General features: G+C 37.1%; 1 protein-coding gene across 1 annotated transcript in view; it reads left to right on the top strand.

The window, feature by feature from the left end:
- Window positions 1-14,660, top strand: part of Pkhd1 (PKHD1 ciliary IPT domain containing fibrocystin/polyductin) — a 374,971-nt gene extending 360,311 nt beyond the window's left edge. Inside the window, exons 63-65 of the mRNA XM_051204291.1 lie at window positions 1,489-1,647; window positions 6,694-6,813; window positions 14,192-14,660. Coding sequence (XP_051060248.1) covers window positions 1,489-1,647; window positions 6,694-6,813; window positions 14,192-14,619 — 707 coding nt within the window. The 3' untranslated portion in view covers window positions 14,620-14,660. The remainder of the gene's footprint in view (window positions 1-1,488; window positions 1,648-6,693; window positions 6,814-14,191) is intronic.
- The last annotated feature ends 3,947 nt before the right edge of the window (window positions 14,661-18,607 follow it).

Genomic DNA, 18,607 nt, shown 5'->3' with positions numbered 1-18,607 from the left:
CATATTTACTTGTGGTTAAATGGGCCATGTCTGGGTTTTTATGACTTGAAGTACATGTATATATTCCTACAGTAAGCAGCAAAACAATCAAGATATAGGTAATTTTCATTACTTTTTCAGAAAGATCTGTCCTGCTAGTGCGCACAGCTCAGGCCCTTGACCACTGGCAAACACCAACATGTTCTCTGTCTCCGTAGTTTGATCCTTTCTAGAATGCCATATAAATGGAATCATACAGAGTCTGCCTTGCAGGAGTCAGCTTCCCTCAGCACATTGCATTTAATTTTAAGTATAGTTATTGGAGGTTATTTACCATCCACCAGTACTCATATCCTCACCATTTTCTGTTTTGGCTTGAGTGGACAGGCAGGTGGCTCTCTGCATCAACTAGTTTGTTCATGTCATCTCCTTTGAAAGGACATGTGAGTGTTTTCCAAGTTTGGATAGTTATGAATAGAAATATCACCAACATTTGCACATAGCTATTTTAAATGTTCCTAAATAAATTCTTTGTGCCTTTTTAAAACACCTTAATGGGATGAGAACCACACTTTTTAGTCCATGGGGAAAATGTGGTTTTTGTTAATTCTTAGAGAAGGTCTCTCTGTGTGAGGCGTTCCTCGCCCTGCCTCATTACACGGCCAAGGCAGTAGTGTCTGCAGCTGCTCACTAGTTTTCCTGATAGCAATGTTCTTAACTTTGGGAAGACTGTTAGCACTGCTTTTGGCAAAACATGTGATCTGGTGTGAAGGACACTTTAAGTAATTTTTAAATTTGCTTATTTGTTTGGTTACATAAAAATCCCATCCCATCTGGGCTGGATAGATGCCTCAGTCATTAGATTGCTGCTCATGGACAGAACCTGAGTTCAGTTCCCATCAGCCATGTCTGACAATTGCCAGAAGTTCCAGTTCCAGAAGGTCTGATCTGGTATCCTGTTCTTGCCTTCTGTTGTAACTTACACAAAATGTTCTCCCCCCTCCCTCCGTCTTACACACACACACACAAATAAAAAATAGAACTTTTAAAGCACTATCTACTCTCTTTGTGTGCTTTGAGGTGGTGAGTATTACTTTGTGGGCTGTAGGCAGATTCCAGATCTCCATAATTAAATTTTTATTTATTAGCGATGAGTTTCCCTTCATGTGACTACTTGTGAAAGTGAGTAGTCCCACTCATTCTGGGGCCAAGGAACATGCTTGCTCCTTATAAGACCATGAGAGTGAATGCAGTTATAATTTTGCAGTGACAGAGAAAGTAGATCTGAGCACTGAATTAAAAATTCATAAGGATTTCTCATCATGATGGGAACAACTGAAAAGTTATGACTTTTTTTTTTGTTATCTTACACTTCTTCCAAGATGTGAAAACTGAATTTATTATTGATTCATTTACTTACTAACTGCAGAGAAATAGTTTTCATGTGCCAATTTCTGCTAAATATTGATATCTTAATGTACTATTAAAACTTTTTTCCTTCACAAACAGGTGCTAATTTTACAGCTAGATCCAACACCTTTGCTGTCTTACCTGGGGCCCACAAGGAAAGATCAACTATCATCCTGGCCTTGTCCCTGTGCTCAGTGGTGTCATGGTTGGCTCTAAGCTGTCTCATTTGCTGCTGGTTTAAGAAAAGCAAAAACAGAAGTATGTGGCTTGGAAGGGGGAGGTTGATAAAAATGTTGGAAGTCATCATATATAATGCATTAATGTTTTGTATGTCTTCAAAGAGAAAGTTAATGGTGTTTCTGTGATTTATACAATTACACTGTGTCACTTAACGTAATAAAGACAGGGAATACCTGATCTTTAATATTAACAACTGTGTTAAATTATTACATTAATTGCATGCCTACTATTGACTAGGTTCTAAGTACACTAGATCAATAAGTATATTAATTCTTTAAACAACATATTGACAGAAATAGAGACTATTATTCCTATAGTATAGGTATTGGAGACTGAGGTCAAATAAGGGTAAGTAACTTGTATGTTGTCACACACCATAGAAAGGCCATGTGATTTGGCTGCACAGTCTCATCATTGAACAAAACTTTCCCAATCTGAAGAAGGACATGCCTATGAAAATATAAGAATCACACCACACACCAAATAGACTGGACCAACAACAAAAGCAAAAACAAAAAGTCCCATCACCATATAATAATCAAAACACCTAACATACAGAATAAAGAATAGAATATTAGGAGCAGCAAAGGAAAAAGGCCAGGTAACATATAATGGCAAATCTATCAAAATTATACCTTACTTCTCCATGGAAACTCTAAAAGCCAGAAGGTCCTGGATGGATGTTCTACAAACACTAAGAGCCCATGGATGCCAGGCCAGACTATTATACCCAGCAAAACTCCCCTTCACTATAGATGGAGAAAATAAGATATTCCATGACAAAATCAGATTTGCACAATACATATCCACAAATCCAGCCCTATAGAAAGTTCTGGAAGGAAAACTCCAACCCAAGGAAGTTAACTATACTCGCAAAATCATAGGCAATAGATAATCCCACTTTACTAGAACCCAGAAGTGGAGGAAGTCTACCCTGAATATCACTGACAACAAATAATCCAAAACAAACATGAATCAACAACCAATGGTCCTTACTTTACCTCAACATTAATGGTCTTAACTAGCCTATGAAAATACACAGAGTAACTGAATAGATACGAAGACAGACTCCATCCTTGTGCTGCATACAAGAAACACAATTCAGCTTCAAAGACAGACACTACCTCAGGGTAAAGGGATGGGAAAAGATCTTCCAATCAAATGGACCCAAGAAGCAAACAGGTGTAGCTATCCTAATATCTAACAAGTTAAACTTTAAACCAAAGTCAATGAAAAGAGATGAAGAAGGTCATTTCATATTCATCACAGGAAAAACCCATCAGTACAATGTCTCAGTTCTGAACATTTATGCTCCAAATACAAAGGCACACATTCATAAAGAAAACATTACTAAAACTCAAATCTCACATAAAACCTCACACACTCATAGTGGGAGACTTCAACACCCCCACTGTTACCACAAGACAGGGCCACCAGACAGAAGCTTAACAAAGAAACAAAAAAACTAACAGAAGTTATGTCCTCATTGGGTTAAAAAATATCTATAGACCATTCCCTCCAAACACAAACGAATATACCTTATTTTCAGCTCCACATGGAATCGTCTCTAAAATAGACCATGTATAGGCAATATAACAAACCTCAACAGATATTAAAAAAAATTGGAATGTAGCCTTGTATGATTTTTGACAAAACAGCGAAATTTATGCAGTGGAAGGAGAAAAGCATCTTCAACAAATGGTGCTGGCATAACTGGATACTGGTGTGTAGAAGACTGCAGATAGATCCATGTCTATCACCATGTACAAAACTCAAGTCCTAATAGAAGACCTCAACATAAAACTAGCCACACTGAACCTCTTAGAAGAGAAAGTGGGAGGTACCCTTGAACAAATTGGTACAGGGTACCGCTTCCTGACTATAACTCCAGTAGCACAGACACTGAGATCAACAATTAATAAATGGGACCTTCTCAAACTGAGAAACTTTTGTAAGGCAAAGGACACAGTCAACAAGACAAAATGGCAGCCCACAGAGTGGAAAAAGATCTTCACCAGTAATACTTCTGACAGAGAGCTGATCTCCAAAATATACAAATAACTCAAGAAGCCAATCACCAAAACACCAAATAATCCAATTAAAAGGTGGGGCATAGATATGAATAGATAATTCTTAATAGAGTAATCCAAAATGGCTGAAAGACACTTAAGAAAGTGCCCAACATCCTTAGCCATCCGGGAAATGCAAATCAAGACAACTCTGAGATACCATCTTACTCCTACCAGAATGGCTAAAATCAGAAACACCAATGACAGTTTATGCTGAAGAAGATGTGTAGAGAGGGGAATACTCCTCCACTGCTGGTGGGAGTGCAAACATGTGCAGCCATTTTGGAGATCAGTATGGCAGTTCCTTAGGAAAATGGGAACAAGTCTACCACAGCACCAGGCAATTCTACCCTTAGGCATATACCCAAAATATGCGCATCCATGCAACAAAGACATCTGTTCAACTATGTTCATAGCAGCATTATTTGTAATAGCTAGAACCTGGAAACAACATAGATGCCCCACAACTAAAGAATGGGTAAAGAAAATATGATACATTTACACAATGGAATACTACTCAGGGGGAAAAAACAATGGAATCTTGAAATTCACAGGCATATGGATGGAACTAGAAGAAACCATCCTGAATGAGGCCTCCTGGAAGGTCTCCCCCTCCCTCAGAGTGGGTGGGTAATGGGATGGGTGGAGGGGGGGAGTGGAAGGATAGGAGGGAGAGGGAACTGGGATTGATATGTAAAATAAGAAAATATAATTCATAAAAAGAGAAAAATCTTAGAGCTGCAGAGATAGTTCTTCAGTTTTTAGCACATACTCTTCTTGCAGAGACACAAGTTTGGTTCCTAGCAGCCACATCAAGGAAAATGCCTCTAACTCCAGCTTCAATGTATCTAGTGTCTCTGATCTCTGTAGATACATGCACACAGTCACACACAGATAAACATATACTTAACTTAAAATGATATAAAATATCAGATTAGTAATCTGTATAATTTATGTCTATTGATGCATTTCTCAAAATTTTCCACTACAATATGAATTATCACCATGATAACAAATGGTATAATAGAAATTACAATTGTGTTACAAATCTTCTACCTAACTGCCAATCTATGCAAAATTGGTTTCTTGAAGATTCTTTCTGTAGTTAATTACCACAATCTTTTTTTTTTAAATTCATTCTAAGGGCCAAGTGTTGGTGGTGCATGCCTTTAATCCCAGCACTTGGGAGGCAGAGGCAGGCAGATCTCTGTGAGTTTGAGGCCACCTTGGTCTACAGAACTAGTTCCAGGACAGGCTCAAAAGCAATTCAGAGAAACCCTGTCTAAGAAAGAAAGAAAGAAAGAAAGAAAGAAAGAAAGAAAGAAAGAAAATTTATTCTATGCATTCTTTATCACATTTCATTTGTGTATGTGTGTTCATGTGTATTCATGCATGCATATTTGTGTGTGTGTGTGTGAGTGTTGGGTATACCTGCCATTAGGTACAGGTGAAAATTCTAAAACCTTATTTTGTCAGCTTTAACTTTCCACCTTGTATGAGACAAGGTTTGTTTTTCTTGGTGACTGGGTATGCCAAGGCAGTCACAGCACCAATGTTATGATACGCTGTTCGAGGTAGACCTTGGTGGATCCCAGGAGTTAGAAACAAATACACCATGCAAGCAGAACTCACATGGGAAGTTTTATTGGGGAAGAGAAGATAGTACAGGGAAGGAAAGGAAGCAGGGCAGAGAAAGGGAGAGAGAAGGGAGGAAGAGATATGGAGACATGAAGAGAGAGACAAAGAGAGAGAGCAGGGAGGACAGGGAGAGAGAGAATAGGAAGAGATAGGGAGAGAGAGAGACAGAGACCTCTCAGCCTCTTCAGAGGAACACAGAGAGAGCAAGTAGGTGGAGCTTGTCTCTTAAAGGGACCCTCTGAGGCTGTGTACACAGCCAGGGTACTACTTGCCATTCACAGAAGGGTGATGAACTGGCCAGGTCTCCAATGGTTGAGGCCAAGGTGTCCCTGTTTGCTAACAGTTGTGAGTGTAGGTAGAGCCCATCATGATGGGAACATATATGGCAACAAGTAGTCATTCACATCTAGGAGAGAATGCATGTGGCACTGGAAGTGGGGATTCACTCATATCATTCTCTTGGAGGGCATGTCCTTAGTGATCTACAGATCACTTCTCAGCTGGTATGTTTAATTGGCAGACTGTGGGGCTGAATGTGACCACACAGCTAAGGATGCTTTTGACTATTTCCCAACACAAAGTCATAAAACTACTTAAAAGTGTCTGAGATTTTTTTTTGGTTATTTCAAAAAGCTTGCTTATGTGGCCCTCAACACTGATCTTTGTAGACACCAATGTTGTAAGATCTACCCTCCCATTAGTGCCGTCCTGTGCATCAGAGTTCCAACCATGGACTTCTAAGGTGTGTCCTGAAAATTATCCAAATAGATTAACAGAGGGTGCAAATTCTAATAGACTCCTTGTAAATTTTGGGGCACTTCCATTGATTTACTATTTACTTCGAATGAAAAACTTTAATAATTTTTGTTATTAAACCCGTCTTGTCCAATTGAAATGTAATATAAGCCATACTGTGAAATGTACAATAAGTATAGTAATTTTTCTACCTAGCCTCCATCCTAGATATCCAAAATATTATTTCAATGTGTAGGGAACATAAAATAATTGGATATTTTGCTTTTCCTAAATCAGATATGCATTTTCTGTTTACAAAATGTCTCAACTCAAACTAGCTATATCTCAAGCATTCCAAAGCAACACATGGTTGTTAATGTATCAGATAATTCAATTTTATACCATAAAGCTGGTGATGAGTGAATGGATTTTTTATATAATCATTTCTTAAGCTTCTAGGCATATTATACACATTTTATTAAATATGGGTCATGATTGAAAGAGATAGGAGTGATGGAAACACCTTTACATTAGATACTCCTTGTAAATAAAAATGTCTAAAATCTGACAAAAACAACAATAACAAAACAAACAAACAAAAACCTTTTTCTCATCAATACAGAAATAAAACCTGAAGACATGTCTGAATCCCAGACTAAGGATCAAAAGAAGACCCATTTCTCTTTCAAACACCAAGGACTCCTGGGAAAGACAGCAAAAGAAGATACCCTGAAGAGGGAAGGTAAGCATAAAGCAGGGACCAGGGATTGACCGTGGCTCCTCCTTCCCTGGCGTCAGATCATGAAGGACTTTCACTTACAATCCCTTCTTTGTTTTTTTTGTTTTTGTTTTTGTTTTTTTTTTTTTTGTTACTTTTTTTTTTTGTAATTAAATGATACCTCAGCCCAGGAAGACACAGGTCCATCCGATTCACTCAGCTAGTAGCCAGTTATTTGAACTGACATTTATATATCTTTTCTCAGAAAAAAAGATTATTGGTTTCACATTTGAGTTTGTTTAATGGAGCAAAGGGAAAGCCAGAGTATAGGCATATAATCTTCCCCTTAGCTGTTGCAAAGCTGCCAATTTGGCAACACTATTGAGTTTGGAAAAGCAGAGAGTGTAGTTGCCAAATGCCCACTGTGCAAATTAGATTTAGCGTAGAACCCTCAAGAAGTGAGTCAGTGTTGCTTAACCCGGATTTGTCTTTTTTCCTGGTACTGTTAGCAGCATGTGTCATTTGCTGTGCTGTGGAGGTTGCTCTTACTTGTCCCACAGTTAAGTTACCATTCGAATTAATGTAAAGCAGAGAAAGTGGAGCCTTTGCCTCAACCGAGTGTTTGGCTCTTAGCCTACAAAGGGTGCACCATAGGAATAGAGTGAGCAGATCATATGAGCCTGCCAAGTAGGGCTATTGTGGATGAAAAAATGTTCACATAATTTCCATGACTCTGAAACATTTTAAAACATATGTTCTAAATAGAAAAACAATTCTACTTTTCCTAAGAGTCAAATAACATTTTCTAGTAGGAAAAGAGTACCAGTGTTAGTAGTTCTGAGTTAATGTTTGATGAAACTCAGTTGTGTGCATGCATGTGAGTGCGGATATGTGCCCGTGTGTGTGCCCGTGTGTGTGTGTGTGTGTGTGTGTGTGTGCGCGCGCGCGCCCATGTGTGTGCTTACACACACACATATAACAGCTTGCTTGTGCCATTTCCCGTAGAGCAAATACAATTTTTTATCTTTTCAAAAGTAGCCAGCTATGTAGCACAGTATTTCAAACTACTCTACAAAATAATAACATGATAGTGAATATAGTAATAATAGTGATGATGATAGGGAGTAGGAATGAACTGGAGACGTGGTAATATGAAGAATGGAGAGATAGAAAAGAACACAAGAATTCTTTGCAGACTCCACAGCAAGCCATAGGGATCTGGTGTACTTATCCACCTCTTAAATGGGAAAGCATCTTGTCCTCTATTGCACACCGCTCAGGGTTGTGTCTGAAATTGCCTTCTGCCTCAAGCAGCTCATCTTCAGCAACTGCCTGGGGCAATGCTGTGCTTGTAAGGAACTTAATATGGTCATCTATGTGGCTCACAGTCCCCTTGTTTAAATTAATATTATCAAATGTTCAACAATGACTGGGTTTTATGGGTCAGCTTATTAATAAATTATCAGGGATGAGACAAGGTATAGGGCTTATGGAGATCAGTTTTAGACTGAAGAGATGGGCGCAACAAGGCCATTTTATTAGACATCCAAGTTAAAAATAGATGTGTTATCTGGGCCCTCGCTGAGGACCACCCTAGGTTTGTTTCCTTATCTTCCAAGTTTTGTCTAGTTCTTCAAAGCAAAAATGCCTGATTATTAAAAGCTTTAAATAAGCTCAGTTTTATGCCACTGTTTACAGGACATTTTAATTTTTCCTTTTGCCTCTGTGTTTTTCAACTTTTGGCATTTGCCAATAAAGTAGTTGGCTGTCTTGCTCACCACTGCCTTCCCTCTGTAAAGATTCCCTTAGTGCTGGAGATCACTTAGATGGTAGGGCTGAGTTCAGAGAGTACACTTGTGTCACCACTCCTAACGAAAATGTCACAGAGGCAAGAGTAGGAGAAAGGAGTGAGGTGTGAGGATATATCCCTCAGAATGCACCCCTGCCAAGGGTTTTGACACACTGATGCCATCTTTCCAAGTTTATACATAAGGCTTCTCTTCTACTCCTCAGTCTTAAAAAGTCCGCATTGTCAGATGTGGGAGCAGGAGAATGACCATTGCGGGCATCGAACTACGGAGTGGAACAGACTGAGTTTAGTTCTGAATACTCCCTTTGACAGACTTTCTGTTCTCAAGCTTGACAATTAACTTCCTCATGTCTTATGGTTTCCAAATTAGTAAAATTGTCATAATAATACTGTGCACACTTATACAAATTGTATATCGAATAAGAACATTAATACCAGTAAAGATCATAGAACAAATGATAGCACATAGTGGATTCACCATGTTGGCGTTTCTCATTACTATGCAACGTTCACTCCATTTGGAATAGCCTAACTCCTTGTTCAGTGTTTCTCTCCTCATGATAATAAATATTAATTTATGGTATCACATCTCTAAATATTAATGCATTAATCTTTGTGTGATTTCAAGGAGATTGTTAATCTGGTTCCCTGTCTTATATCAAATTCTAACATTTTGGGGACCCAATTTTAGGGACAATTAAAGGAGGACTTCAACCAATGAAGTATAAGGAAATCACAACAAAAAATATACATTAAGGAATGTAGATACTGAACTGGGTGCTGTAGGAGAAAGAGCTTTATCTCAAGTGACATAATTAGCCCCTGAATTAGGTCCTGAATCATATACTGTTTCAAACCTCATTTGTTAAGGGCCTGGTTGTCCATTGTGCAGAAACTGATTTGTTGTGTTTCTGTCAAAGCTCAGACCTGTTTGTATAGCACCTGAATCTCTCAGCCAACACACCTCAAAGTTCTGTCCTCCTGCTACTTTCTTAGTTCAGTCTTCTTACTACTTCCCTTTTGCTTGCCTGCTGAATTTTATCAATTCGGCTTTTTGTTTTTTATGCTTGGTCTACCTATCCTTTTGCTTCATTTTACAATGCCATTAGAACAGCCACATGTACTATCGTATGGCCCGTGTCTTCCGCCTCTCCCATTCTTTACCTTCAATGACAGCATCTCCTATGTACACTATACCCCCCCTTGAAAAATGCTTTTATGTGTCCACATATCTAGCTCCTTTCATTTATTCAAATACAAGATGAACTACTTTTCAGATTCCTTCACCCAGGAGTAGTTACAATACTCCTGTCTTGGCTACTTAACGCATAGACCTATTTGTGCCTCTCTTATCACTCAACGTAAATTTATGTTGTCTCTAAGCAGAACCTTCACCAAAATAATTATTATATTAAAACCACTGGGAAAGAGTGCACACATTTGTCTGTAAGCCCACAGGAAAGGGGAACTGTATCTGAAAACCACTAAATAATAGCATCTCCATGCCACATAAAAAGGGAAGTAAATATTTCTTGTTTTAAAAGCTTGAATAAGATCTAGTGCTCACTTTACTAAAATAACTACAAATATACACTAATTAAAATGTTCAATTGCTACACAATATTGTATTAACAATGAAACTTTAGATTTCCTATTCAAATAAGGACAAAACAAATAATTTAGTCATATCTTTCAACACATTTGTGACACTGTGGATTATAGGCAAATGTAAATCAAAATTTAAAAGACAGTATTGGAGACTATTTGTAGATGATATCTGCATTTAAAGCTGACTTTTTTTTTTTTGTAAATTTACCCTGCCTTAAGGATTTCATAAAAGCACTACAAAGTGAACTAAAATAATAAGCTAGTAGGATGTAGTTAGGAAGTATGATGAAATGGGATTAAATATGCAGTTAGCTTTAAAGAGTAGTTATGAAAGATATTGTGAACCTATTAAAAAAAAACTATTTTGCCAAATAGTTCAAAGAAATACTTGAGTATATTCACAGATGGTATGTTCACAAATAAATTTAGTAATTACAAAAGCCTGTTAATTTATTTTAATTTAATTTCAACCACTTCATACAATGTCAAATGGCATAAGATGGCTCTAAATTTCATCATAAAGTTTAAACCAATGAGAAGGAGCCAATCCTATAAAATAAATTAAGAAAATTACTGCCACGGTAGTGGGACTCTAGCAGAGAGGTGAAATTTATGTTACTATTCTTCAGATCATGTGATATTAATACAAGTGTATATGAATACGATGATGGAATGAATACATGTATGGAAATGGCACAGTAAAATTCATTACTTTGTATGTTAGTATGGAAACATTCAAAAGATAAACAGTCTACACATGAAACAAGGCAACTTGACCATTTAGAGTGTTTACCTAAATTTATATTTTAAAAACTGAAACAACAAAGTAAATTTCACAAACATAAACTAGCTAAATAAATTGACCAAACATATCCAGTGGTAAAGTGCCTCCAAACCCTGAACACAGAGGGCACTAGGGACATTATATGAGGGACTAAATATATTTAACACTTGGTTTACTTTTCTCTAAATTTCTTGACTTTCTGGTAAACAATTTATTGCTTATTAAAGTAAACAACAACTTCCAGATAAAAGAATAGTGAATCTAAACAGGACACAGGCAATAGTGATTACTAGCTGTGTATACATTCGGTAACAAGTGGACAAATTTCTCAAACTTACTGACAAGTAAGAAGTGGATTTCTTCTTTTAATTAAGCTCTGAGACCCCATTAGTCTCATATGAAACCACTGTACTGAGAACTCAAGTGGTTCAAAACTGAACACCATACCTAGATCATAGATAAGAAAATATATGAACATTTCAGATGAAGACAGGGAGACAGTGGACACTTGTTGCTAATGCTCATGCTGTAAAACAAAAAGAAAGAAAAATACTAGTGAATGATACAGACTCAGGAAAAACTGTATAAGAGAGGCATACCATGTGCTTGATGTTTGAGAACGTTCTAAGAGTCAACAGAGACTGAGAGCTGGAGAAGTTATAAGTAACTCTGCATGCACTCATAAGGCCCTCAACACAGTAAGTCTTTATATTACTAGAGCAGAATTCTGTCTTGCCCATATCTCATTCTCCGGAAGCTTCTCCACACCTGATAATGGATGCTAAGAATGGTTGAGTAATCTGAAGTCATGTTTCCATTTTAATGGAGACCCATGAACAAGGCCTATGAGGAAAGGAGGCATTCTAATTCCTATGTTTTGATACTCACTATTCTTCTTTTCCTAAAACCCAAACATTCAGCTGAATGCCTTAGGATACATATCTGCCATAAATTCATTTTTTATCTAATTTGTCTGAGATCTAAGCTTCCTGTGGAGGTCCAAGATCAAAGGAGTTGATTCCTTCTGATGTTGGCAGTGACATGTAATGTGTGCTGACTTAGTTCTGTCTATAAGCTCACAGTGGGAGGTGGCCAGCCTCCCTGGGCACCTTTACACTATGAACTTCCGTTTTGGCTAGGGAGTCTGCCAGGTATGTTGCTGATTGGAGCTGCCATGTAAATAATTCATGGGAGATTTAAAAAATATTTAGGGGTCCACAAAAGGAAGCTTGGCTTGCATTAGTCTTTTATGAATAGATACAGACTTGAAAAACAAGAGGGTACAAGGATTTTCAAAGAAGGTCTTTCGAAACCAGGCTAAGACCATCTTCAATGAACTGACAACAGGTAACTTGTAGTGTTTGATTCCTCAGGTATATAGTGATATTGGTTTTATCAAGGGATAAAAATTTAAAACCCAATTTTCTTGTTAAGTCTGCTTCTATATGACAATTTATTATTTTTGTTCCTTGGTTATTTGCTGATCCAGGCAAACTATCTTTTCCTCCTGGTGAGAATGGTGGTGATACCAAGTCCAGACAAGGCTACTTGTACAAGAGGGAGCATGATGAGTGTGCAAGGTTGATGAGAGGAAATAGTTCCTCCATTGAAGGCATTCAAAAACATTAGAGGAAGAAGAGGCCTCCATACATGTGGACATGGGCACTAATAGAGGCAACTGCATAGGCCAACTGGGACTCCCCAGTCAATGTGACTTAAAAAAAAACTAATTTAGCTGAGCTGTCAAGAAACACTTCAGGAAGGAGTTGCAGACCCTGCAGGGAAACTAGAGTAACCAGAAAGTTCCTATAGCTCTCAGCATGACAATCATTCCATAGTTATGTGACTCTGATAGATAAATGGCAGGAAACAAGATTATGGAAAGAGATAGAGGAGACATGAATAGCATGTACTTCTACTATATTAATCTAACTGCTGTGGATAAATTGATCTATCTACTGTGGAAATAATATGAGCAAATAAGATTTCTTCATATTTATCCACCCTGACTAGAAAGCGTCATCCATATGTTCATAAGAGCCATTGCCTTTTTATGTCTTTATGTCAATCCACTGTTAGACTGAAATAATGTTGAAACTGGTACTTTGTGCTCTGTTTCTTATGTCAAAATAAAGAAGCGCTATCTCCTAACCAAAAAAAAAAAAAAAAAAAAAAAAAAAAAAAGCTGCTTGTGAATTGGAACTGTGGAACTGTGTCATGTACCTGTCAATCAATCGCTGTCTACAATGAGTAGGGGTAGGGTGGGGGGGGGTGCAAGAAGATAAATGGGCACTATTACCTCCTAAAAGTTTGGACAGACAGATCTCTCATTTTTGTAAACAACAATGCACTTCATATACATCCTTTTGCATGGATGACATTGCCCCATACATTTGAGAACAGTATAAAATTATGCAGCTAGAGCCAGGAGATGCTAAGAGGTAGGATGACCATCAAGCAGCCAGCTAGTAGAAGATGATGGAGAATGCACACCTCTTCATTCACTACTATCCTTGATTCTTAATTCTTTGTAGTTGTCCTAATCTTTACACAGTATTGTGTGCTCTCAGCCTTATAGTCTGTATAGCCAAATACTTGAATTTTTTTTATAAGGTCTATTCCTGCTTTATTTGTGGTCTTAGAAAGTTATTTAATGTGTGTCTTAACTCCTTTACAACTAAAGCAGAGATAATAACTCCCCATACACCAGAAAGTTGTTTGAAGGACAAAATTATATGTGACACTGGTGTGGAACATACATTGACTTTTATAATTGCAAATATATGTTAATTTACATTATTAAAGAAAATTTTAGGAAAAAATACTAGTTTGTTTTATTCAACTTCTTTAACACACGTGTCGTTGGCTTAATTCTTAGCCTTGGCTATGATATGGATTTCAAATTTGACTCATGCTTACAATTAAAAATACTTATTAACTCAATAACAATGCATGAGTGATTTTTTTTCTGAGAATGATATAATCACATTTTTGTTACATGGCTAATAGTAATTACAAATTAATTAATATTAATTACTTTTTACATAAAAAGTAAAGTACTATTCACTATTGGTGAATAGATGTCATTCAATCTTTTATTCTTTGACTATGCTGCCATGATGACCAAATATATAAATTGTGTAAGCCGTGTAATCTGATTGAAAACCAAGTCCATTCTTCCCTTATTTTTCCTTTTATAGATACGAGAATGAAGGTCATGCAGGGAAGTCGGAGCCAGTTTCCCCAACAGTCAACTGATGGAGTATCCAAAAGGAACATCAGTTGCCTTGCAGTCCCAGAGGACAGAGCTTCTACACCTGCCCCGAGGATTCCCAGAATCACATCCCGGGGGCTCACCTGTGTTCCAGGAGCTCTTGCTCAGCAGCTGACCCTGCAGGAGCCTGGGAATTGGAAGGAAGCCCAAAAGCAGTTGCTCAGATACCAGCTGGCAGGCCACCATCAGCTGCTCCTGTTATCCACGGACCTCAGGCAAGAGAGGCAGCAGGGTCAGGAGTCTGGGCAGCTGCACAAAGGGAGTGGCTGCATGGGGCTTTCCCCAGAGAAGGGCACTTGTGTTCCGTCTGAGACAGTCTGCCTCCACACAGCACCACCAGAAACTAGCCAATAACAGCTGTGAGTGAGGAACACCATGGGTGTTTGTATGAAAAGGGAAAATGGTCAAAAATTATTTGTACATGATAAATGGGGGAGGAGAGGTTAACTCAGGGAGGAATATGAACTCTCAATCTTTTGACTTTAATATGGAAGATAGTCAGGTAAAGGATTGTAAACTGTGGCTGATTGTGCCTTTTGCACCTATGATTGATCCTACCTGATTCCAGTAAATACTAGGCTCTCAAACTCTTGCTGTTATTTTCCTGGGTTCAGAATTATTGTGATGCAGCCACTGAACATCACTAGTAGGAATGGTGATTTAAACTTCTCTTACAGAGAACGCCCAAAATGCTTTTAGGTTTGTCCCAAGGAAGACTTGTTTAGTGAGCTAAAGTGTATCTGCAGTGCTACAGAACATACAAGAGGCATCTTGCTCCTTGCTACCAAAGCTGACCCTCCAACTAGGATCAACTTCATGACTGTTACTTAATAGATTTTATTTTATAGTTTAAATTCAGTCATTATTGGGAGCTTTCTGTATTATAAATATAATCACTTGTACCACATAAGTATTTTTACTGGGAAGATTATGATCACATGGGATTTCAGTTAATAAAGATGTGAAAATACTAAATTTAGGGAAAGTTGGTTGATGTACTATAGTCACATTTTACAACATTTCTCTTGTTGGTGGGGCCAAATTTACAACTAAAAGTAAATTCTCTTAGGAGACTAAACATAACCCCAAGGTGAAGTGGATTGATTAATACTCATTTGTTTATCAGAAGAATGATTTTTTTTTCCAGCAAAAGCAAGTATAAAGGCTTCCCAAGAGAATAGAAGAGAGATGTTATTAGGTGTGGTCTCTTGAACCTGAGTTCAGGGAGACAGGCAAAAGATGAGCCAGTGCTTTAAGGAAGGGTGGACCATGTTACTACAATCATGTATTTGTACAGTCTTCATCTCTACTCAAAAAGAGAATAATTTAAGTGTACTGACTACAGTATTTTTCTGGTTTCCCGAAAGCCTTATGACCTGAGACTATGAAGCAAAAAGATAGCAGAAGTAAGGAAAATTTCCATAAAGGGATGCTCTCAGATTTTCCCTGAGTTTAGACCACCAGGATTCCCTAGTCTTGAATGGCTAAGGGGATATCCTGTCATTGAGATAGAGTGTAAATATGTAATACTATCGTCTATTGCTAACTCTTAAATAATAGCATCTGAGAAATAGAATCCATAGGAAGCATGGGTATAAAGAAACCATCAACTGGAAAGTTTATCTCTTCCCACTAGTTGGCTGGAGCCATCTCAGCCTCTTTCTCATTAAAGTGTCTTAAAGTATCCCAGAATACTCTTAGTGTATAGGACTACCTCTTGTTCTGAGGCAGTCACCCTTGCCTGAGGCTCTGTGTTTACTGCAGAGGGACGTGAAGGTGGTGTTCCCTGGGAGAATTAAATAACATTTGTATATATGCTGGAAACATCATAAGACAATCTAAACTATAAAAACTTACTCTCAAGGTATAAATCCTCAGGATAATTCTTCTTTATAGGTATATTATTTTTCAGGCAACAAAGGTGTTTTAGAAATGAATTAACTACAAAAACCTTGAATTACTTCAGCATACCACTCCTTCACCCATTTAATTAGTTCTTGCAATAACTATTTCACTACATTTCCTTTGGTAATGTCTTGATCTATGAAACTATTGCCCTTTGCAAACTCTTGTGCACACTCTGGATTTTCAAGAACTGTGACCTTGAACAATCATACATTAAGCAGTTTGAGCATCAGTCATTGCACCAACTGACATTTGTCTTCACATTTCATTCTCACTCAGATGTCTTCCTTCAACATTTCCAATTTCTGCTCAGACTTCTGCTGAACTCTATTCAATGTACCCACCAATAACTTTCACCCGGTTATTCCATAGTCACTGTGAAGTCAGCACAAAGCTTAGTCTGGCTCCAACTCATTGCTTCGCTTCTTTTAATGAACAGAAGCTTCATACTATAACAGAAATCTAAGCAACCATGAGTCCTCATCATACCTTACCCATCTCAGTCAATTACCAAGACACCCATTTATAATTCTTTCCATAAACATCTTCTCATCCATAGCCCATGTAGTACAGGACAGGACCAATGGGCTAAACATCTTTTCCCTCTGTCATTTCAAAGAACATATTTTTATTGCCATTTTTGATGCTCTCTATATAATGCATCCTTCCTCCCAGGAGATTATTGTACTAAATCTCTGGGGAATTACATATATTTGAGAATAGATTGTAAGAGATGTTCATCATAAAAAGTTGATAAATATGTGAGATAATATAAATGTCACTTTACTGAGCTATTTCACAATGGATAAATTATTTTGTACACAATATATACATGCAAATTTTAATTTGTGATATATATGAAAAAAAAAACCATAACTATTTTCGCATAGTAAGATAGGAAGGGAAGCCAGAGTAGTTTGGCCCATTTTACAAGCCTTTTGAATTTTTCTCAGGGAAGCTTAACCTTTGACATATGCCATCCCTAGAGAAAAGACGGAGCCAACGGAAACAAGGTAGGTACCTTAGAATTCTTGTCCATGTTAATGCCAAAAACAAAGATGCCTTGAGCTCTCTCAGATTTTATCTTTTCCAATGGTAACTCAATTTAACAACTCTTTCTCATCTAGCAGTAGAATTACAAATTTACAGAATTGCTGTACTTTAAATGGACACAAATTACATTCAGAAACAAATAACATATATGGAGAAATATTGTAAGCAACACATACTTATTACTTGACTAAATTTCTTTAAAATATGTATGTGCATGCCATTAAAGAATTTCAATTAATTCTGTCACTTAAAATTTGTGCATTTGTTCCATCATTTTCTTTTGAAGTTTAAAAGGGTTTCTTTGTCAATTTCAGAAAAGCAATAAGCAGAAGGACTTCAAATTGAATAGAGAATAGTTTCTTTTAATCTTCATTACAGCATTGTGACCAATTACAGACACAATGGAGCGAGTAGGTGTCTAAAATGGATTTTTAAAAGACAAATGAAATACTTTTATGAAGTCAAGTGAGGAATAAGTAGAAGAAATCTAAAATTTGGGGTCTCACATTTTCGAACCTGTAAGTTTTAGATAAGTTACTAAAACCAAATGGGAATCTCTTCTCTCTGATCAATTAAAAAAATGAGTGGATTCTTCCTAGCATGATGGTCTTTTGTGTGTCAGAGAGTTCTTTAATACTTTAGAACCTTGTAAAATTTATTAAAGTCCAACAGATTGATTGATTCTATGTCATTTCTTATTTTCATCTGAAAAGATTTTACTATCACCATCCTGTCTCTTATTTCAAAATTAGTAGCTATATCAAAAGAACAGAGTCAATCTGATCATAAAAAAAAATGTGTGAGTACTCACTCTGCTGTCTATTCTGTTCAGCAAAAATAGGCAGCTATCAAACCTCTGTTTGGGTCAAAGGCAAATCCCAAAGTCTAAATCCAGTGATTCCTCCTTCTTGCAGAATAGAATGCCCAATATAGAAAACTATTTTATTTATGTAATGTCAATATACTAAAAAGTCAAGCATTAATTTATGTAATATGCTTCTCCCAATAAAATTCAGAAACAAAAAAATATGTTCACCTATATGAAGGAAGCTGTGGGGAGGCAAGAGTCCTTTTAAGTCAAGTGAGACCCAGGTTATGTTCATATTGCTTGGGCATGCTACTGTGTGATTTTCCCTATATAAAGCCATGGAGACTTAATTTTAAATCAGTACCATACACTATAATTTAAAATGGATAATTTGTGTTAGTAACTCCCTAGATTGAGCTTCTTATCATACAGAGACATACAATGCTCTGCGCTTTAGTTTGTAAACAATGGATATGGTTTCAGAAAAGAAATATTCTAAACATTTTTTAAAATTCAACTAAATAAATAATCTTGAGTGTGTCTGGACAATGCTATAGGTATTACACATTTGGGATT

Source organism: Phodopus roborovskii, unplaced genomic scaffold (genome assembly GCF_943737965.1).
Source record: "Phodopus roborovskii unplaced genomic scaffold, PHOROB, whole genome shotgun sequence".
In the NCBI taxonomy this organism is placed as follows: domain Eukaryota; kingdom Metazoa; phylum Chordata; class Mammalia; order Rodentia; family Cricetidae; genus Phodopus; species Phodopus roborovskii.
Note: the sequence above shows the minus strand (reverse complement) of the source record. Positions and strands in the feature narration are given on the sequence as shown.